Source organism: Elaeis guineensis, chromosome 4 (assembly GCF_000442705.2).
Source record: "Elaeis guineensis isolate ETL-2024a chromosome 4, EG11, whole genome shotgun sequence".
Lineage (NCBI taxonomy): Eukaryota > Viridiplantae > Streptophyta > Magnoliopsida > Arecales > Arecaceae > Elaeis > Elaeis guineensis.
The window spans coordinates 42,915,769-42,938,703 of NC_025996.2; the positions used below are offsets into that span (position 1 = coordinate 42,915,769).

The 22,935-nt window shown below is 38.1% G+C and overlaps 2 protein-coding genes across 3 annotated transcripts; one reads left to right on the top strand and one right to left on the bottom strand.

Moving 5' to 3' along the window:
• The first annotated feature begins 422 nt into the window (after positions 1-422).
• Positions 423-4,659, top strand: LOC105037461 (putative disease resistance protein RGA3). Its single transcript, XM_019847823.3, is given in 4 exon segments — positions 423-2,037; positions 2,040-3,779; positions 4,163-4,218; positions 4,335-4,659. Coding segments are annotated over 3 exon segments (3,315 nt in total). The 5' UTR covers positions 423-482; the 3' UTR covers positions 4,183-4,218; positions 4,335-4,659.
• A 1,078-nt stretch (positions 4,660-5,737) lies between these two features.
• LOC105032353 (uncharacterized) lies at positions 5,738-21,459 on the bottom strand. 2 transcript variants are annotated; one of them, XM_073256462.1, is made up of 9 exons: positions 21,170-21,459; positions 20,914-21,083; positions 20,772-20,834; positions 20,621-20,640; positions 20,464-20,508; positions 15,929-16,008; positions 10,806-10,942; positions 6,160-6,248; positions 5,738-5,993 (listed from the first exon to the last, which is right to left on the bottom strand). In XM_073256462.1, the coding sequence occupies exons 1-9, from the start codon at positions 21,240-21,242 to the stop codon at positions 5,870-5,872; spliced, it is 801 nt and encodes a 266-aa protein (XP_073112563.1). In that variant the 5' UTR covers positions 21,243-21,459; the 3' UTR covers positions 5,738-5,869. The 2 variants fall into 2 exon arrangements, with proteins under 2 accessions (XP_073112563.1, XP_073112564.1); XM_073256463.1 differs by having other exon boundaries at positions 15,929-15,996; positions 21,170-21,457.
• Between the last annotated feature and the right edge of the window lie 1,476 nt (positions 21,460-22,935).

Sequence of the window (22,935 nt, forward strand, 5' to 3'; positions counted from 1 at the left end):
TGGGTTGAACCCACGAATTTATCCTACGTGCCCCCCCCCAACGGTAGTTTGGTAAATAGTTTTTGAACCACGGTATTTTTAAAATATTTTATTAAAAATACATTATTTAAAAAAAAAATCCCCTTATTATGCTTTCATTTGCAGTGACCTGCGAGGGGAGTGTACGTAAGATCGGCTCTTTAATAAACCAAATTGAGCTCGAGAATGACATAAAAACCAGAAGTAGGCTTTGGAAGCGTACTATATACACAAGTTAACTGAAAACAATCAAAAAAACTAAAAATTCAAAGAATTTGGCAATTTGAAACATAATACGAGTGCCACCTAAACGTGCGTCCCAGAATTGCCTTTGCACTGGATAATCACTAGTCAACGCATTTCAGTCTCCGCACTAGATATGAACCCATGACCTCCTATCTCTTCATCTTTTTCCTGCCATCTCCTGCACAAGATTAACCTCTCTCTCTCATACGCAAATACACATGGGTGGGGACGTTTCCTCTGCCTTTCTACAGTTCCTGTTTGAGAATTTGGCCGCTCTGCTACTGGAGGAGTTAAGATTGGTCTTGGGAGCTGAGGACGAACTGAGAAATCTCAGGGACAGTCTCTCCATGATTCAAGCTGTACTTCATGACGCAGAGGAGAGGCAGTGCACCGAGAACGCGGTGGGGCTGTGGCTCAACGAGCTCAGGGTCGTCGCCTACGATGCAAATGACGTGTTGGATGAGTTTGCTACCGAAGCTCAACGCCGGCATCTGATCCCACATGCACGGGTACGCAACTCCTTGTCCTTCCTCAATCCTAGACGTGGCTTGCTCTGGCTCAGAATGTCTCATAAAGTGAAAGAGATAGCCGATAGACTCACTGTCATCGGAAACAGACGTCATGCATTTAGCTTGAGATTGGGGGATGAAGCAAGGAATCAAGAAATGTGGCGTGAGAATTATCAGAGCACCTCGCTGAATCCTTCGTCAGCTCTTGGTCGCGAGAGCGATAAAAGGAGGATCACAGAACTGTTAGTACCATTACATGGTGAGGTCGAGAATAACATTTCTGTGATTTCCATACTTGGGATGGGTGGACTAGGGAAGACGACCCTCGCTCAACTAGTCTACAATGATGAAACTGTGGAGAAGTATTTTGAGCTCAGGCTTTGGGTCCATGTGTCCTATAATTTTGATGTTTACAGGCTCACAAAAGCGATCATAGAATCCATAGATAGTCATGTATGCGAACCCATCAACCTTGACAATCTTCAGAAACACCATAAGAAGAAGCTGAGTTGGAGGAGATATCTGCTTGTCTTGGATGACCTGTGGAATGAGGAAACAGAACAATGGGAGAGGCTTAGAGTCCCCTTGCTATATGGAGCCAAAGGAAGCAAGATATTGGTGACTACTAGGAGTGAGGTAGTTGCGGATGTCATGAGCACCTCACCTCCATACTATCTGCAGGGTTTATCAGACGACGACTGCTGGTCTTTGTTTTGCCGATATGCATTTGCGCGAGATCAACAGACATTTTCTGATCTAGATGATATCGGAAGAGAAATTGTGAACAAGTGCAAGGGCTTGCCTCTTGCAGCGATTGCTTTGGGCCATAGGCTGTGCCGGGTAGCTGACAGAAGCAAGTGGGAAGCAATTTTACAGGGTGAGGACTGGGAATTCTCAGGTGGGAACAGTGACGTTTCTCGGGCGGTTTGGTCGAGCTATCAGCAGTTGCCCAGATACCTTAAGCCTTGTTTCGCATATTGTTCCTTGATTCCAAAAGGTTATGAGTTTGAGAAAGAGTTTGTAGTTCAGCTGTGGATGGCACAACATTTCATTCAGCCGCGAGGAGAAGAGCTCATTGAAGACATTGCTGGATCCTACTTTGATACCCTTGTGCAAAGATCATTTTTCCAATTCTCGCATTTCGACTGTAGGAGTGGCCAACGTAGATACACAATGCACAATCTTATTCACAACTTTGCCCAGCGTGTGTCCGCAGAGGAATGCTGTATACTGCAGCTTGGTCGACGGCCCAAAGAACCAGCAAAGATTCGACGCAATCTAATTTGTCTAACCAAAAGGACAGTATGTTTGAGGACATTTACAAATGCAGGGGCTTGTACACACTCCTACTTGCTGGTGGGTTCAGAACGCACGAGATGAGGATACCCAACAAACTTGCAAAGCGCTTGAAAAGACTGCGCACTTTGGATCTAAGCAATTCAGACCTGACTATGTTGCCTGAATCGATTGGCACTTTGAAGCATCTTCGTTGCCTCCGGCTTCAAAACACAAAAATTACAAGGCTGCCCGAATCAGTGGGTTGCCTGTACAACCTTCAAATATTGGGTCTTAGAAACTGTGACATTGTCGAGCTGCCTTGCAACATGAAGAATCTTCGAAAATTGCGGCACCTTGATCTACGTCTTGATGATGATTCAGTGTTGGGAACACACGGAGCCAAGTCTAGAGTGCATAATTTAAGGTCAATGCCACCAGAAATTGGGCTATTAACCGATCTCCAGACATTGTCAAGATTTGTCATGGGTACGATGTATAAATCTGGGATAAGTGAGCTGAAAGACTTGAACCATCTCCATGGAGAACTTCTAATTTCAAACCTTCACCTAGTTCTAGATGCAGCAGAAGCAAAGGAGGCGAATTTAGCTGGAAAGCGATATATTCACAGGTTAGAGCTACGATGGAGCTATTCACGTGGTGCGCATGATGTGAAAGTTCTAGATAGTCTCCAACCTCACACCAACCTCAGAGAGCTAATGATAGTAGGCTATGGAGGTGCTTCATTTCCAGATTGGATATGTCATTCTTCCTTCTCCAATCTAGTAATCTTGTCACTCTCCGACTGTGGTAAATGTGATAAACTCCCACCACTTGGACAGTTGCCTGTTCTGAAGGAACTGTACATAAAAAGAATGGATTCAGTGAAGAGAGTGGATTGCTCATTTTGTGGTCATGATAGAAGAAAGTTCCCATCATTGCAAAAGCTACACTTCGAGAGCATGCATTGCCTGCAGGTTTGGTGTGGAGCTGATGATTGCCTCCTTTCTTCGCTTCGAGAGCTTGTTTTCAAGAATTGCGCTGATCTTCGACAACTCACTCATAATCTTCCTTCCCTGACAAAGTTGGAGATCGAGGGATCCCCAAAATTAGTTGGCTTGCGAAGCTTCCCATCTCTCCAATTTTTAGAGGTGAAGGCCAGTGGTGAATGGGTTTTCGACTCGTGGTCCAGTGTTGCTCCTCTTTCTTCCCTGACCCTCAGCGGGTTGCCAACAATAAGCTTGCCTTCAGAACTCCAACTTGGGCATGCTTCTATACGCTGCTTGGAAATCAGTCACTGTGACCAATTGGTATCATTGCCTGACAATTGGCTCCCCCCTGGCCTTACCTATTTTGCGATCAAACATTGTCCTCAACTCAGTGCTCTACCTAGGGGACTGCAGGACCTAAGGAAGCTGGAAGACTTGGAAATCCAGAACTGTAGGCAGCTAGAGTACCTACCAGATGGGCTCAAGAACCTGACATCGCTCACGCGTTTTGAGATTTCAGATTGTCCTCAGCTTTTATGCTTGCCAAATGATGGTCTGCCAACTAAACTTCGGTTCTTGAGCATCGACAATTGTCCAGAGCTCAGGCGACGGTGCAAAGAGGAGGTAGGTGAAGACTGGCCCAAGATTGAGCACATCTTCTCGGTATGGATTGATAAACAACCAGTGGTTTCCTCTGTTCAGCCTCAACGCGAAAGTCGGAGCACGCCCCCTTTTTATGAAGGTACGAATTCATGTTAGTTGCTCTACTAACCCACTTCTTATGCTTTGGTATATGCCTCATTGCCGCTTTGAAAATGATTGTGTTTCTCTGAGCTATACTGCATGTGGTCTTCAAATGTTAAGCGTAAGATTCTAAATTTAGATGAACAATTACACAAAAAATTCTGTCTCATATGTTTTATAGTAAGAGTTAAGTTTGAAAATTTGGATGTCTCCGTTGATTCCCCCCTGAGAAATCTACATATCATCCTTGATATGCAATTCATTTCTAAAAGATTCATTCAATATATATAGTTTTTAATGAGTTCCAAATTGATAAGGGGGTGAATCGCATTTTTACCCTGAAAAAAAAAAAAAATGATGACATCGAATGGTTTTTTGCAGGGCAAAGCTCAGGGCAATAAATGGGAATGATTGCAAGTGCCGTCACCTTTATTCTGGTGAGCTATGCTCAAAATTATACGAATAAGTTATACTTATTGAGGCCAATAAAATAACATATGCTTGATTTAATACATTTGATTGACATAAATTTTCATGTTTGTTTGTTATGAAGCCAGGTATCAAGGCAATGCCAATGAATCCATTTCGTAGTTTGATGTTTCTGTCGTGTTGCGGAGCAACAAAGTATCACGGATGGGTATCATTTTATGAGGTGCATAGCTTCGGATTCTCTCTCTCTCTCGCGTATGCACGTTGAGAAAATTAAAGGATTAAATATTTCGGAAGTCAATTTCTTGCAAGTGTCAGGAGCATGGTTTTTGGTGCTTGCAGTATTCCTTGTGAGGACGTTGATGCAGTTACATGCTAGATTTCATACTCTGTAGTCTGTACTTTGGTTTGTCGTGAACCGATGATCAGTTTCAAAACTTCTTTATGTACTTGTGGCTCAAAACAGAGTAGTTGCCTCAAAAAATGAAAAGCATGATATTTTTCAGAAAAAATAAAAAATAAAAAGCATGAAGTTGGATTTGAACGTTACCGATAGCCGTAACTACAGTATTTCCACCACAAATGACAGTTGGATTTGAACATTACTGCCGTCCATGAACCAAAGCTTCTCCAAAATCTTCAGCTGCCATTGCCGGAAAGTAGACTCCCATTCTTTAATCGCAGCAACATCTGGTATTTTTCTGTTCCACTCTTTAATCATTTTTTAAAGAGCTCTACAATTTATACCAGCATTGCTCCAATCTCGAAGCATGTTAGGATTGAGTCGCTTCTGATTCACTTCTTACAATACTTTCTATATCATAAAAGCCTCGTGTGACCCGAGATATTCCCCAGCCAAGAACGATAGTCTCCTAGCAAAGCTTCTGCTCAGCGTCGTGATAGGCTGGAATGCTAGCCGGCTCTTACCTTTTTGAAGTTCCTGTGAACTTTGAGACTGTCACATGACAGCTTTTCTTCTTCCAGTAAACTCACCTGTAACTGGTTAGACAATACCCGAAATCTTTCTTGCAGATTGACACCTATAACTCCCAGCATCCCATTCTTAATCTCATTCCAAAAGGAACATGCTTCAAACATTTGAAGAACTGCATTTTAAATATTGAAATTCAGGTGGTCCAAGTCCAATCAGTTATACCAAGCTTGGAGGATGATTTTTTCAGAAAATGGCCAGCTATATAATGGCCGGTCTCTATCAGTGCACATTGCTTGCAAGATAATGCAGAAAGCCTTAACTCTTATATAAGCGCCAAAACTTTTCCAATCAAGCAAGCATGTCATAGGCATAAAAATATTCAAGGCGATTTGTTTGTGAAATTTCAGAGCAAGTTCCATTTTTTTCCTGTGAATGCAACAATAATCCTTCTGTAATGTAAAGCCAACATGAAAGCTGCATCACAGTCTATATGTATGGCAAGATCATTTAAGAGTTGATAGCAAAAAAGTAATGTTGTTGTCATTTCTCGTCTTTCACTTTTTCGAGCATGTACCGTTGCAGAGCATAACAGAAGCAAGCAAAAATGATTCTAAGACATGAATGTACCAAGATTGTCCATATACATACCCAAGCATTTGCCTGTACCATCATGCTCTACTTGCATACTGCATATACAAGATTTGAGTTCTTCGTATGAAAAAAATTCAGTTATTGTCAATAGCTTCAGTTCCTCCCAAGTCTCCCATGTTGTTAAAGCCACATCTGGGACATATATACCTCCTCTGTAACTCCTCCCCAGCTGAAGCATAAGCCTTCTCGTTAGTCTGCTTGTTTCTAGTTAGAGAAAATGTTTATCAAACAGTGTAGAAAATGGCATCTTAATCATATTAAGGTGAGGTAAAAATTATTAATAACAATTGATCAAGTTAAACTTCATGTATTGAACATTAATATTTGTGGGATGATAAGAGAGTTGAGACAAAATAAAGGATATCCTGCCAGCTCTTGCAGCAGTTTCGTTTCTCCCATAATAGCCTCCAAAAGGAACCCTCTCCTTTTAACAATGGCTAACTCCTTGGAAACCTGCACGTGATACTCTCTAGACATAAAATTGATTAATTCCCATCACATCGTACAAGAGATCAAAATTTGCAACAGATGATACTAGCTTTGACTACTTCCAAAGTAGCTTGAATTAAAATTGTTTCCATCTAAAAGAAGGGGTATGACTCATGGAACAGGAACAAGCATCATTGACTAGAAACCATTCTTCAGCTACAAATAAACAGAAACTGGCACAGTTGAAGTTCAGCATATACTTACAAGCAATTTCTAGCAATGTATATAGCAACACCATTGGCAGTTTTGAATTCTGAGATCTGGACCCCAACATTATGCTAGTGTACATGGATATGTACATCAGAAAATGTTGGCACAAAATTTACTAACAACCTTCATGTGTCACATATTCTAATTTGATTGTGCATAAGTAGATACCATAGCAAGGTCATAATGAACATAAGAATGTCTATTTATGTACTCAGAAGAGAGTCGGGATACAACTTTTCCAGAATCCTTCTGAGGCTTAAGACAAACTTACACAGGCTTCATACCTAATGAACTTACAAATTGTAGACTCGAGTTAAGATAACTGTCAAACTTTGGTAGTATCAACAGAATGTGTGGAATACAAAAAGCCATTGAAAGGAGTTCGAGCTTAACTGGAGCTTATCCATTATCAAACAAGCAAAGCTGGTTTTCTTTTTTACTGAAACAAATACACATGAGCAGTATTACTTACAGGACCCAGATGATAATGCAACGGGTCTTCAAATCACTTACAAAGCATCAGAACTCCACCATATATCATGAGGACTACAGAAAATTGACGTTTGACCATGTAGTATCTAGTATCTCATTCTTAAAGCGTGATACCAGAATCCATGCTAAAATGAATGCATATATGGTTAAAAGCCAACCTAATTTTTGAGTCCATATTGTTTACTAGATCATTTAATTGATGCTAGAAGATGGCTACATTACTCATATTTTTTGAAACAAGAGCACTTTAGCGAAGAAAGAAGAGGAAAACAACGCTCACGCACACCAAGGACCAAAGATTGTCAAGATTGTGAGGCAGCCTGTAGATCCTGAACCACCTTCTACATTGAAATGGAGTTTAAACAGTGTTCGAGCCTCCCAAAATCTCGCCAGGCTATACAGTCCCACACTTGACAAGTCAATTGCTTGGGTTTTGCATTAAAGTCTATCTGTATTTGGATCAGGCTGATGAGTCAATGAGTGTAAGTGGACCAAGAGTTAAGTGTTACCAGGACTTTAGAGTAGGAGTCTTATTAAGACTATTAGGACTTCTATTAATGTGGATTGAATTTTGGATATTTTTTATGGGCTCGAACTATGACCCGATCTGAAAAGCCCGTGCTGCGACCTGAATGAAATTTTTTGGTAGGGGAAATCAGACTGCGGCTAGGATTTGGAAAGTTCTAAGTGATTGTATCTCTCTTTTCATCATAGTGAAATTTTTCTCTTGTATCTTGCCCGTGGATGTAGGCTTTACAGCTGAACCATGTAAATCCTCTATTCATTTTTTCTTCTCTTCTCTATTTTGTATGATTGTACGAATCTGTGTGCGTCCTATTTTTGTGCTTGTTCTAACAACTTCCTTGATGGGTAGGGAAAGCAAACTATAAACAACTCATAAGGCTTGGTCTCCAGTAACTAGAAAGCATAAAAGTCTATCAATTTTCCCATCGAGTTCCATGCTTCTGGTCTCTGCTTGCACAGTCTAGACTGGCTGAGTACCTGCCTGCAGCATAGATTGTGGTGCAGTTTGGCTTTGTGAGAACATACTCGGTTGGGAGAGATTATCATAGGGACCCGGTCCAGTGGACCAGGCCAAATCCCAGGATACGTGTACAGTGGATAACAGGATGGATTCTCATCCCTGTTTTGATCTTGAAGAGTTTAAATACAAAGTAGAATAATGTGGCGGAGTGACTATTGGCATAACCCACAGGACTAGGTCCATCTAATAATTTCTCCTCGGTTGGGTTCGTGGGAACCATGTTTTATTATTTTATTCAAAATAACTTTTATAATTATTTTGCTTGAATCTTTATCTTTTCTAACCTGGCCTTGATTAATGTCAAGCCTCAATTGATGATGGAAACCTAGGGATCCAACTTTAGTGGGAAGGTCGAAGAGCAAAAGAGAAATCTTTGTTGGTTTCTTGAGCCCCAAGTCCAGTCCATAGGAAACCAAAAGAATTTTTGACCCAGGATCTAGATCTAGTCCTTGAGAACAGACATTTATTCATGCAGAGCCATTGACGTAAGAGTTTTCATATTCAAGGAACCTGAATGTTATATTCTATTTTTCTGGATATAACTGTACAGCTTTATATATGAATTGTTGTTTTGGCCATTTTGGATCCTTTTCTAGGCCATTTTCTATTCTATTCTACCGGATCATAAAGAAACTTTTAACAAATTTTCTCACATCATATTTGAGGGTGATTTGAGTATAGAGATGAGAAGAAGTATCTTATACTTGATGGCATATAGTTGATTATTTTACTCTTCCTTTCTTATGGTGACAAGCAAAAGCATCCCATATTATCAGGATGTGGTAAAGTTTAATCAAATAAAGAGCCTAATAATTACCACATTATATATGGTATTGAAATTGCACTATGAGTTCACATGTAGTGGCCCAGACTCAAAGCCATCACATTTACAAACATATAGTGGGTTGAAGGATCGATATAGTGTATAATTATCAACTTGGTTCTTGTCACCCAAAGGCCTCAAACACATCTTGATTATTATCATTTTATTAATACCTTCATCACATGGATAGGCATATTATTGTGTTGTAGCCTATAATTTAGAAAAAGTGTTACGTTGGAAAGCTGTTATATTTACCAAATTAACTAATATGGTTAGTAATTTGGATTTGCTTTGAGTGCCTTGTAGCATGTAATATTAATAGTAAGCATGTACCATATTTGCAGCTTTTCTCCCTCATGTTGTTTCTCTTAGAGGATCACATATCACTATGTTGAATGGTTCATATTTCTCCGGTAGAAAGGTAGAATTACTTCAACACTGGAGTGCATGGATTCAGACCAGGCACTTCGTGAGGACATGCCACATGTTCCCATGGATCCAGTATGCTAGAGGATAGAAAGTTGTATGAGAAGTGGGAGAGTCTTTACTCATACAAAGCCATATATCCAGAAACATTCAGGGATGTATTCCTGCTCTTATAACTGCAAAGGAATTTTTAAATGCAGTTGAAGAACAATTTGTTAGATCTGGCAAAAGTATTGATGAGCATCCTAATGTCTAAACCTCCTCCATGAGGCATGATGACACCAGTGGTGTGAGTACAAAATGAAGATGAGAGATATAGCAGCCCACGTCAAATAATTAGAAGTTGACATGTTCGAGTCGTTTCTCATCCACTTTGTGCTTAACTATTTTCTACCTATGGACCATTCAAAACTCATTACAACACAAAAGGAAAAATGGTCCATCAATCAACTTCTCAAGGAGCAGATACCGAAGCAAGAGAGACTAGAAAGTGTCCATTTGGCCTCTCATAAAGTGAAGGGAAATGCAGATTTGGCAGCAAAGGTCATGGCATTGCTGCTAAAAAGGCAATGAAGGTGTCAAATAGCTTGCCAGACAAAAAAGACTTCAAGTGCTTCTTTTGCAAGAAGAAGGGAGACAAAGAAAAGGACCGTCCTAAGTAGAAGAAAAGACTTCATGTGTTGATTCAAATTGAGTTGATGTTCCCATAATACATGGTGGATTGATTTCGGTGCCATTGTCCAAATTGCACGATCCATGTGGAACTTTCTAAATAGCCAAACAACAACTAGCAAGCAGTGCATCATAATGCAGGCTCCAACTTCATATGAAGGCATGGCAATTACAAAGCAAAAAGTTCGGGATGCAAAACTGCTAATAGTATATACAAGGGTAGAACTTGCTCACAAAATGTGAAAATCAACATATTATGAAAATGCAAAAAAGCATCTAAAGACTAAGCCTATAATACTATGATTTGCAATAGACTATGAGGCCAACAAAGCACTGCAAGCAAAACATATATGCACCAAAAATCATACACTATAACTACTATTAATTGTGGTATGAGTCCTCAAAGTACCAACTTCTTCTTTGACAGGACATCAAAGATGGTGAAAGGCGAAACACACATTATTTGGGTGTAAGAAACAAGTATTCCAAGCTAGTCCACCATACTTAAATTGTACTTAGAATGATTTATGCAAGTCAAGGTAAACATCTGAAGATTTATGATGAAGACACCAGAAAGAAAAGGACTTGGTGGTTTTTTCCATACAAAAATTCTGCAGGATTAGGAAGATTGAGAATCTTTTTTTATTCACTCATGCCTAGTGTATTTAGTAATAATTACATATCAAGCTGACAGGAAATTTTTAGTGTCACAACATAGGTTGGCCCATCTTTTATAATCTTTCTTTTAACATTGAATGTCGAAGTTAAATAAGAATGACATTTTTATTGCAGTAATTCAAGCAAATATATGTGAGGCATCAAAACAAAAAAAAAAAAAAAAAAGAAAAATAACCTCATCATGATAATGTAATTCTTTTTGGTGCTCATCTTCTGATTTATGCATCTGAGCATTGATACACTCAATCCTATCCCTCAAATCTTTAAGAGCATCTTGCACATCAAGAACTTGGTTGCAACTGTTATTTCTGTCTGCTTGGAGGACGATGTAACAGAGTCAATAAACAAGACCAGATTTGGGAATAAGGGATTATATCACATAATATAACTACAGATTTTAAAAGAGAAATTGCATCCACCAAGTCACAGCAAAACACCAATTAACTGTTGAACTATCTATTATCATTCAACAATATGAAAGGGATTTGCAGATGGCAACATTTTTCTCACTGTATTTCTCCCAGAAACAATAAGAAAGAGATATTTAAGGACAGGAGTCACCTGGAAAGAACAACATGGTTTATAAAATTTGGTTTATATAAAATGCTGGTAATTTTGCCATACAGGCAAAGAGCAAAATATGCACCCAAATATTTCAAACTAAAAGAAAAATTAAAGAAAGAATGGACATTAAGGATGTATTTCAAATCTTTGACATGGAAGAAAAACTAGGAAAAGAAAGAGCATAAAAGCGAAACCCAAATGTGCAATTCCATATATGCTAAAGGAGACAATTTTTGGTGTGACCAGCTCTAATAATGATGCAACCCTTCAATGGACCACCTCATCAAAAAGACTCCTTTCGAAAATCAAAAATAGATAACATCATATGTCAAGAAAAAAAAAATGATGATCTCTCAATGAAACGGTCATAAATTTAGAGTGCTTGCTTCCGGCCACCATCTATATCCTCTAAGAGTAATTCCATGTATCAGCAGCTCCACTTTAATTTGATCATGGGACTGCCAACCAAGGTCAACTAGCTTCGGCAAAAGGAGACCGACAACTACATGCAGAGAGAGAGAGGAAATAAGATTTTTAATTCTTCAAGCATCACCAGATTCCCCTTACTCTGGGCTATGTTGCTCCACCCTATGAGGTAGCCTACACTAGGTAGAATAAGATGATATTGGATATCATAATTTCGATTCCAAATTCTTGAGAAAAGTTCGTCCAAGATTCCAAGCAATGTAAGAATGCCATTTTGTCTAGCCTATAAGCCCCAACCCATAAGCCTTGGCCCAACCTAGCTTGGGCTTGGAACCAAACCAGAACACAACACACATGACCCACGACTGCTCTCTTCTCTCACGCATGCACCCCAGCCCCATCGATCCTTTTCTCCATTGCTCTTTTTCCTCTTCTCTTCTCAACCCAAGCATCACCACCACCACCACCTCGTGTTCTACCCTTATCTCCACTTTTTTCATCTCTCTCTCTCTTTCTCACTCTCCCCCCCTTCTCAATCTCTTCTCTCTTCTCCTTCTCTTGCTCGCCCACCCTTGCTCCTCTCCTCTCCTATTACAATCTGCCCCTCTTTCCCTCATGTTCCTCCCATCTTTCACCATTTTGTTTATGGTGAGATTCCATCCAAGGTTTTAAATCTCATAGGATAGAGGTGCCCGATTTCTCCATGGAACGGGACGCATCGCTATCCTGTCCTATCCAAGTAGTGGTTCTGATCATGCAACCTGATGGATATCCTCCGTCCCTCTCCCCTTCTTCTTTGCTTTCTTTCTTTTTTTCTTTCTTTCCTTCTTTTCTTTCTTTTTCTTTTCTTTCTTTCCTTCTTTTCTTTCTTTTTCTTCCACCTTCCTTTCTTTCCTTTCCTTTTTCTTTCTTTTCTTATCCCTTCCTTTCTTTCCTTTTTTTTCTTTTTTCTTCTTTCTCTTTCCTTTCTTCCTTCTTTCCTTCCTTTCTTTCATTTTTCTTCTTCTTCTTTCCTTTTACTTTTCCTTGTCTTCATCTTTCCTTCCTTTCTTTCTTTCCTCTTTCTTCTTCTCTCCCCGCGTGGACAGGTTTCGGAGTCCTGACCATATCCCGATCTCATTTTCTCATAGGAATTGGACAGGGCGATAGGGATGCCCCCATCCTACTGGAATATAAAACCTTGATTCCATCTCCTAACTCTATTTCCCTCTTTATTGTAGTTTTGTTCATCCTAATCAAATCATAATGGCATCTTCTATGTGTAGGGAGAGATCATCACCACATTGAGTAGGAAGAACATGGATTTAAGGCCCTGGCTTCTAACTACAAGCCTGATTAAAGTAAACTCCAAACCAATTCCATTTAATTTGGTTGTATGTTGCAGCTTTGTGGTTGATTTAGGGAAAAAACCTAAGTCTAGGAATATGTTGCCAGTCACCTATGACGAGTTTTGATACAGCCTGCATCCCTAAAATTCTCATATTCTAGATATTCCAATAAGACCAACATCATAATGGAGTTATATTTTGATAATTGTAGACTATTTTTATTGTAGGGAAAGCCTAGACCTATAATTGATAGTGTCTACCAGGATTATTGATCTAGCTAAAAACTAACTATAAATTTGCTCTCCTATCTATTTAAAATATTTTTCTCTCAGTTTCTTAATTTTTGGATTTTCTTTTATTAATTATGATTTTTTTTTTGTCTTGCATGAAGTTTTGGGGATTAATTGGACGAGGACTGTTTAGGCTAAGTTTTAATTGTAGATTGTTTGTAATTGTTCAGTGCAGGATAGGATTGTGTTCAAGTAAAAAGACACTTGTTGGACTTAGCATGTTCGGTACATAACCTCAACCTATATATCCAAATCATATTTTTATATTGGTTTATTGCAAACTTGAAAATTATAAACACTTTTTTGGATGTATTGCATGTTTTCATACCAAGTGCAATGAGTTTCAGACCATGAACATCCATATCATGTCAAGCCGATAAAGTGTCAGCATAGTGCATTGGTTAGCATAGGATGCATGCCACCACTAGCACACATCAGTACCAGTGCTCTCTTGTCAACATGTGTCACGCTTGTCACAATATGTTACAGTATTAGTTAGCTATTGGTAGGGCACAAAACCAAATTTAACCTTTGTTCTTCCCAAATGTTCTTTGTATACTTGCAGATTTAGATCAAGAAAGCAAAGACGATGATATTGAAACTTTTGAGTTTCTTTTCAAAATATAATTATTAATTATTGTCATGATTTGAAAAATAAGTTCAATTTCTTGAAAACCTTTGCATGAAACCTCTGAAAACATGCATCTTAGAATGTGCTTTTGAACACCTCTTAAAACCGTGCATGTTTTGTGAATGTTTGAAACACTTGAGTAAATTACATATATTTTGGAAACAACTCTTTAAACAACTAGTATGACTGGGAAATCAAAATGAATGGAACATGTAAACATTTGAAATCATGAATAATCTATTTTGGACTCTTAATCTGGTTACATTTTAGACCCTGCTAATATGGATATTTTGTAACTTGGTATTTTGGACTCTCAATCTAGTTACATTTTAGACCCTGCTAATATGGATATTTTGTAACTTGGTTGCGTGTACTATTTTGGACAGGGGTTAAAAGTGGTACTTTGGAACTATTCTGCATGGGTTAAATGTGGTACTTTGGACCTACTCCATGGGGTTAGATTAGGTACTTTAGGCCTTGTCATAGGAATAATGTGGTTGTAGTCTTGTAGACTAATGAATTGAGGGTGTCACACAAGGTTCACACTACCGGTGTGTATAATTTACAATAATGGTGTAAGCCAATACTCGATTTGGAGGCATACTAAATATTGGTATGCCAAACCTATCCCCATACTAGGTATACCAACATGGTACTAGTACAAGGTTTAATACCGAGATTGCGAACCTTGGTCACACGCATATGTATGATATCAAAAGGACAACATTTTAATTCATTCTACCAATTATTCAAGTGTTGATGTTGATGGGCTGCATGGGCATACTGGCCAATGGCTAGCACGTTACATGCCATGTCATGCTTTGCAATGCTATAAATAGATAGATAGACAAATAAAATGGGCTTGGTACCCAAGTGTATCAACTTGTGCTATAGTACCAAAGTCTAGCACAGGGTTAGTACCCTGCGATATGCACGGTCACACTTATGCCTCGCATACCAACAACAGACTTGCATGGCATACACGGACAAGGACTTGAGTTCTTCATTCATATTCCACTTTTTGACAAATATTCCGCACATGCGCCAATATTAAAGAAGTGTACATATATTACTTTACTTTCTCCTTTCTTTCTTGAGGTAGGTGGTATTTTTAAAATTTAGGTGAGTCAATGCAACCTAGCATGGCATGACATGGACTAGCACTTGAGTCCTTGCTTCATGTTCCACTTTCCTGACAAATATTTCCCAACATGCATCCATGTTAAGGGAAAGCCATTCCTTTTTGTTTTCTATATTTTCTCCCTTCTTTCTTTTCAAGGGAAGGGGCCTAGGAAGTACACTAGAGATATTTTCAAAACTCGGGAGGGAGATTCCAACTCCCATCCCACAAAGCTTCATTTCTTGCCAGTTCCATGATGGGGCCTATAAGAAAATGATAAGGTCTATGCAATGTCTTTTTTAAAAAAAGAAGATAAATTTACCATAAATCCATTGTTATCAAAGAATATATTGCCCATTTGAACTAATTACTAAATAGTAGAACCCAAAAATATCCATAATGAAGTAAATATCTATAATAGTGTAGAATTTTCAAGAAATTTTAATGAGGCCAAATATTTTTTTGACCAAGATATGAGAACATCATCAACAATATTTAGAAGTCTCACTTTTGATCCCAACAAATTTACATCTAAATTTCATGCATCTTGTATTGCAACTTGCGAGAAACTATAAATCCCTTTATATTTATTACAGAATAACACTTTGTGAACAGGCAACAGGTGATTAAAATGACTGTGAATTGTAAAGAAGTCCAATGAGGCAAAGAATTCTATACTAAAATCAAGTTGCAAATTTTTCTTATTTGACAACATAAACCAGTCTCAGTTCTCATTGAATATCAGGCATCCCACTAAATTTTACATGTTAGCTTTAAACAAGTCAAAAATTTTTTCAAGGAAGAAGATCTGATTACAGAAAACAAAAGACTGAGGTTATTCCTCTAAATATTCCACTTCCGACATATGGCAGACTCATACGTCAGGAGATTTTGCCTATCCAGAATTGCTAAACTTTAGAATCAACAAAAGCTACTTACCATTATCTGATGAAAGTTCTGAGCATAGTTGTTTCTGGAAATCATGGATGACCATCTCCTGAAATTGCCTGCAAAAGTTACTGATATAGACAATCACACTAAAAATGAAGAACTAGATATTTGTTTGAAGAATTAAGGTAGTATATGCCCAAAAGGATTGAGTGTTCAATCCTACCAGTGTAATAAAAGTATTGCTATAGCAAATTGAGGCCTCAACCTATTGGTGCGAAATCAATGATGGTAATTTTACACATTTTATACTGAGGTTCCAAATTGTTGATTATGATCTGCAATATTTGATTTTATAGAAACAAAGGGGCAAAAAAATCGTGTTTTTATGAGGTTTCTTACCTGCAAAAATGAACAGCATCAGCAGAGTTACCATGCTAAAACATATTGCAAGCCATATAAATTAAAAACACGAACCATTGCTTTGATCTGAACATTTTGGAACACGTAAAAACCAAAATTCAACTGGTTTGGATACTTATAGACCATAAACTGAATAAGAATAGATCATGCCATTAAAATTGTCTATTTTGAAACTACTTGATACAGAAGGACAAAATCTCAATCATATTTGACTTTTGATTCCTACGCATTCTGGATGTCATATATCATGTTTAATAGTGTGGATTCTTTAAGTCAAATGCACTATCACTGATTGTACACTGGTAGAATTAAAGCCTTTCTCTACTTAGTTAGATTATAGAAAAGAAAACCTTAATTTTGCAACAAAATGGGAATCATGAACAATAATCTGCAAAAATTGCCTATTGACCTTACAAGTGTAGAATGAGGGAAAGGAGTAGGAAAAAAAGAAATAAAACTAGATATTAGTGACATATCTGAACTAATTATCCATTCCTGTCTGCAAAATGAACATGATATGAAGGATATAAAAGGTGTGCATAAAATTTTTCTCAGACAACATTGAGCATTTTCAAATAAGATGAATAATGTATAAGAATTTAAACAAGCACTCTTAATAATTTATCAGCATCTAAAAGGGGTGGAAAGTTCAAAGGTGATTCAAGACTTCAACAAAATGGTAGAATACTTAGTTGTCTAGCACATGTGGAGGTAATGCATTCAAGTGACAAGACACAATGCTTACCAAATACATTGTCAATAAGTTACTTGTAAGTATTTTGAAAGCATGTGTTTAACATTTGACAACTTAATTACACATGAAGTTTGATTCTAATGAATTAGGAAAGACACAAGCAATTTTATGCCTACATAGTCATGCTGCAAGAACTCTAGCTCTTCTGTTCACCTGTAACAAATACTTTCATCAAATGATTTTATAGTAGGTTTGCCATATCGATCAGTATCATACCATACCGTACCGATATCGAACCATACTAATACCGGACTAGTATGTAGTCTCATACCATACCAACACTTGGTATGCCTCGCCATCCCGTACCATATCGTGTATCGATACTGTAATAAGATAGTATCGGTACGAGGTCTAGTGCTGAGACGGCAAACCTTATTTTACTTCATATCACCAAATTTTATGACCAATAAAGAGCTAGTTAGTTCACAAATTCCAATATAAAATGCTATTTGATAGATGTAGGCGTGCATCATCTTGCATCAAGAAAATATCATTATAAAAAAACTTCAATGAGGTCATCGATCAAGGAAAAAAAAAAGAAGAAGAAGAAGAAAACAGCTTGCAAATAAGAGATATAGTATGACCACAAACAAAATTCCTATAGTGCAGCCAAACATGGGACAATATTTTTTTGTGGTGGAAATAAAATGCAAGCAAGCATTCATTGATGAAAGCATAAAAAGTAAAAACTTTATCGGATGCCCAACATGCTAGATATAGTCATATATAGCACAACTTTCATTTGTGACACATATGGAGCAGATGTTTGTGTTAAACTAATTGTGCCAAAAGCAGCATTTGCCAAAACAACCTAAACCAAACAGTTTGGTTAATATCGGACCAAACAAGCATGAAACCAGGATGGTTTTGATGGTCGATTTGTCTTATAAAAACCTCCCTCAACCCTTCCTTTGACTACTTTCACTATGGTCTCTCTCCCCTCTTTGACATTCACTTAAATGCCATCTCGCTTGTGCCAATGATGACACCATTTTCCTCAATCAATACCAAAGATGGCATTGGACCCCTCGATCAATGCCCGTCCCTTCTTGATATCTTCAGCCATAGTTGATGGTTAGGATTAGGGTTTGGGGCTTTCATATGTCATTGCTGATAAGGTAAGCATTCCCAACCCCCCCCCTCCCTCACTCTCTCCCTCCCTCCATGTCCGTCTCCCCATCCCTCCTCTCCATAAGCCCCCCTCTCCTCTCCCTTCCTCCCTCCCTCTCTCACTCTCTATCTCTCTTCCTTCCTCTCTTTCTCCCTCTCCCCCTCCCCCCTCTCCCTCCCTCCTACCCTCCTCTCTCTTCCTCCTCCTTCTACCTCCCCCTCTCCCTCTCCCTCTCCATCCCCCCAGTTTGATGCACCTTGGATTAGCATGGTACATGCCGGTGTCATACCAATCCAATCATCGGCCAGTACAACCCCCTATATTGGTCCAACAAACCTTAGTTGAAGCTATCATAATTGAAAGAAATTGTGAGTTGCTTCTTTTCTTTACTTTTAATTACAATAACAAAAACACATTATCGAAGCACAAAAGCACCTTAACAGTACATTGAACAAAAACACATTATCTAAATCAAGCAGGCAAAGGAAGTTCGACCTAGACCCCTTAATTGCCTTCAATTACTTAGTTCTTCATTTGTTTGACTATCAGCATTTTCTTTCATTATACAACTGAGAAATGAATACTTTAGTAGAAGACCTTGATAAATAATTTATTTAGAAGTGTGAAACCAAATGCATGAAATGGCAAACAGGAAACCAAGATAATATTAGATATGGTTAAAGTCACCACTTTAAGTTATTTATGTCTCTGATTATATTTGTTTTGTTTCTCTTCCCAATATCTTGTAGTATGAATATTTAATATCGTAAACCTATCTCTATTCATTATGATCATTTGTTGTTTATCATCCTTACAACATGTCCCTGCAAAAACCATTTTTCTTCTCCATTCTTAATGAATATTTTGTTTATATAATTTTGATCTCTTCCATATTGTTTTTGCACAAAAATCTACAAAATCAATTTTCAACATTTTGCAATGAACTAATACAACTAGGTCTCTCTTTTTGCATTTTGTGCAATGCTGATAGAAATTTTTGTTTGTTTTTTGAGATCCTAATATTCTATCTCCTTATCTTCTCTTATTTATGAAAGTTGAATGATATGTATACACTTCAAATTTAATCTCCTTAGAGTACTTGTTGCATTTGAGGTTGACCAAGTTATTTTCTAGCAGGCTATATCTAAATGCATGTTTTGCAGGATTTCATATATGTAGTCAATCATTATACATGTAATCAAGTTCATTTGCTTTGTCAGGTTTTATTGAACCCTTCAATCCAAGACCCATTGTTGAATTAATTAACATATTCAACTCCATTACATAAATGGATTTAACTAGTTTAAGAGATGCAAAGATATCAGACGTTTGCAATATTCTCACCAAGCTATGGATAGGTTCACCAATCATCATGGCTTCAGCACTAATGAAGGAAGTCTATCGATAAGGAAGACCTCATTTGATGGTTAGTTCTTAACCAGGGAATCATTCTTATTCATGAACAGCCAGGATACAGCCCATTTTAAGAAAATCATGAGAAGAGAGAGAGAGATTGTTCATAATAGAGATTAGGAGGTATAAATCTAAAGAAACAAAACAAAATTGCATTCATGAGAAGCCAAACAATGAACCAAATCTAGTCTTAACTTAGGTAGTTGTGACATAAATAACAGGAAGATGATTCCAGAAGGGGGAAAATAGATGAAGGGTCAGCAAGCACTCTTGAACTAGAAAAAGATGGCAACAAGAAACAATCCATCAATAATTGGAATAAAGCTAACTTATCAATGGACAAAATCTCCATTCCAAGCAATATTTATCCACCTCCAAGTGGTATTATTGACCAACAAAGTCAAACACAATTAGTGACACTAATATAAGGAAAAGGACTGAAGGTCTTAAAAGGTCTAAACACATGGGTTAAAAAGGAATTCAAAACTCTCCAATCAAGTTAGTGAACAAAGGCCATGCTTGGAAGAAAATTAAGCTAGAGTTCATTCAATTGAACATAAAAGGCAACAGACTGAATATTTAAGGGCTATCATTTATATAAAATTGGTCAGGAAACCATGCTTCTTCTAACAGCACAGACAGTAAAATTCCTTATTTTGTTTCAGAATTTCTGTTTCATTGTTAAATCAAAATAAATAGATTTCCAATATCATATCATATCTGTTGTAGAAAGTCCATATGTTGATGCATGTAACAAAAATCAAACAAACGTACATAAACATTGAAATTCAAATGATAGTCAAATTATGAAAGAAAATGAAAGATCTGTACTTCAACTACCAAAGAACTCTAGGAGGAAAGAAATAGAGCAGAGGCAAGGCTGACCTTATCTTCACGTTCAACTCATTCATTGTGCTAATAAACTCATCTCTGCCTCGACAGAAACAACACAACAATTTAGGCATGCATTAAATTACACAAGGGAACAACACAGGGGACCAAAAGACCAAAAAAAAAACAGAATTCCATATAAAGCATGTACCGCTGCACGTTCTCTTCAGCCTTTAAGCGAGCAGCAACAAAACACAACCATTGTCCAGATTACAACCAAGAAAAATCCATAAACAAAATCAGCAATCTAAGTAAGAAGATAATACTCTAAAAAACTTGACATCACTAGCTTGACACACGACCTTGAGTGCATCCAGATCCGATCCGACCTTTGAAATCTTCTCCTGCAGCAGAAAAATCCTCGCCTGGGACCAGGATTTCGAATCAGAGAAACGATTGCAAGATCAACTAGACGATGATGAAAAGAAGAAGAAAGAGTGAGACCTCCCGAGCTTTGATCGAGGCATCGACCATAGAAAGCAGAACCTGGGAGCCTCTGAGCTCCTGCTCGCTCACCTCCTTGGATCGCTTGGCCGCCTCCAGATCGGCATTGGCTGCGTCCAGATCGGTCTGGAGCTCCAGAAGTCGCTTCTTGAGATCCGAAACCCTGCGCTCTGGATCGAATTGGGGAAGAAGAAGGATGGATCGGGATGGAGCGAAGGGTGGAGAAGAGAAGAGAGGGTTAAAATCTCGAGGGTACCTCCATGGGACTTCTCGGCGATGAAATCGCGGATTAGCGAGAGGAGTTGCTTCTGGGGCTCGCCGGTCGCCATGGCCGGAAAGGAAAGGAAAGCAAAGTACAAGGAGACTGAAAGAGAGCTTCACTTCACTCTGGCTCTTCTGCTTCCCGCTTTCTGAACTTCGAACCCGTGTTTCCTGAGGCGTTATGCTAGAAGGAACGGCCGTAACGCTTGCGTCTTCGGGCGGAAGCAAGGTCTCAATACTGGTAATTGGTGTTACAGCAGAGAGTAATGGCGAATTACGGAACAAACAATCGTAATTTTTTTTTCCGGAATCTGTTGCTAGTTAATAAAACTTATTATTTTCTTTTTGAAGAATAAAACTTGTTATTTTCGGCTGGTACGAAATCTTTCTCAAAGGAGTAAATGCAAAATTTAAATTTAAAATATTAATTTATTTAAATAAACACTAAAAATACAAATAATTATAATGGATTCTTATAACACTAAATAATTTGTTACAGTGGCTGTTATTTTTTCTTTCATTACTCTGTTAATATAAGACAAAAGATAGGTCCAATAGATATGGTAGTCATTATAATGATTGTTATCTAAACCTTGGTAGTAACCAAACAAAATTCAAACAAGATGAGCCTAGTTTTAGTGTTTTGTAAGAGACGATAGGATTAGATAAGATTTGATATTGCCGCTAATTCTTACTTGAATTTGGCATAAACTATTTTTCTGAGGGTTTGGCTAGGCTTAAACTAAAAAATATTTTTCGAACCCAAATTGAGTAATTCAATTTCAAGCCTAGATCTAAGGGCATCCAAGGTTCAAATAGGCTGGATTATTTTTGATCTAGTTGGGGTTGCAAGATATGAGTTACACAAGCAAAGCTATAAGCTTCAGGTCGAAAATAATAATTTGGTAGACAATGATAATAGGAAAAGAGAGAACCCTCCCGTCATAAGGGAGGAAGCAAGAAAGTAGGATTAGATGCACATATCGTACAAAAGAAAGATAAGATGAGCAATGTCCGTTAAGTAAATAAAATCACCTAGTGAGAAGTAAAGAACTAGGGGGTGGAGGAGGAAAGAACAAGAGAGGGAATAAGGCTATCAAAATCTTGATTTTTGATATCCAAAATTATCATAGTATTCTTCAATTTCTAGTATTTATGGTCTCAATGTAAATATATTCTATAGTGAAATTCAAAAGCTGATTTTGTAGTATGAAAATACTCTAGTATAGATTGAATATGAAATATTTTTATACTCCACTCAAATCTCTTAGAAATAAAAATCCGCCCGTCCCCTTTTAATTTCATTTCTTTCTTATCTTCCATCCTCCCCTGATGGCCTCTGCCTGTATCATTCCCCACCATATTAGAGCCCCATGTGGGCTCATCCAAAGATGGCGATGGCACCAACCACGATGATTGTGATGGTGTGGGCGTCACTAAGATCCCCACTCTCTCTCCCTCCTCCTCCTCCCATCTCTCCCTCTATGCCTTTCTATCTCTTTGGACCGCCTCCAACACATCTTCGGCCATCCCATGGCCCATTATTGGCCATTGCATGTTGCTGAGCCTTCCAAAATGTGGCCATCTTTCCCTAAGGTCGGAACTTCTAAGCTACTTTGTGTTGGTGGAATTGAGAATGAGGGAGGTCGATTATTTTTTTCTTGTGTATGTAACTTTTGAGAACGCATTTGAGAATTGAAAGGGTGGGTTGTATTGGGGATAGTGTTGGTGGGCACGGGCCCCTCTTAGTGTTATAAAAAA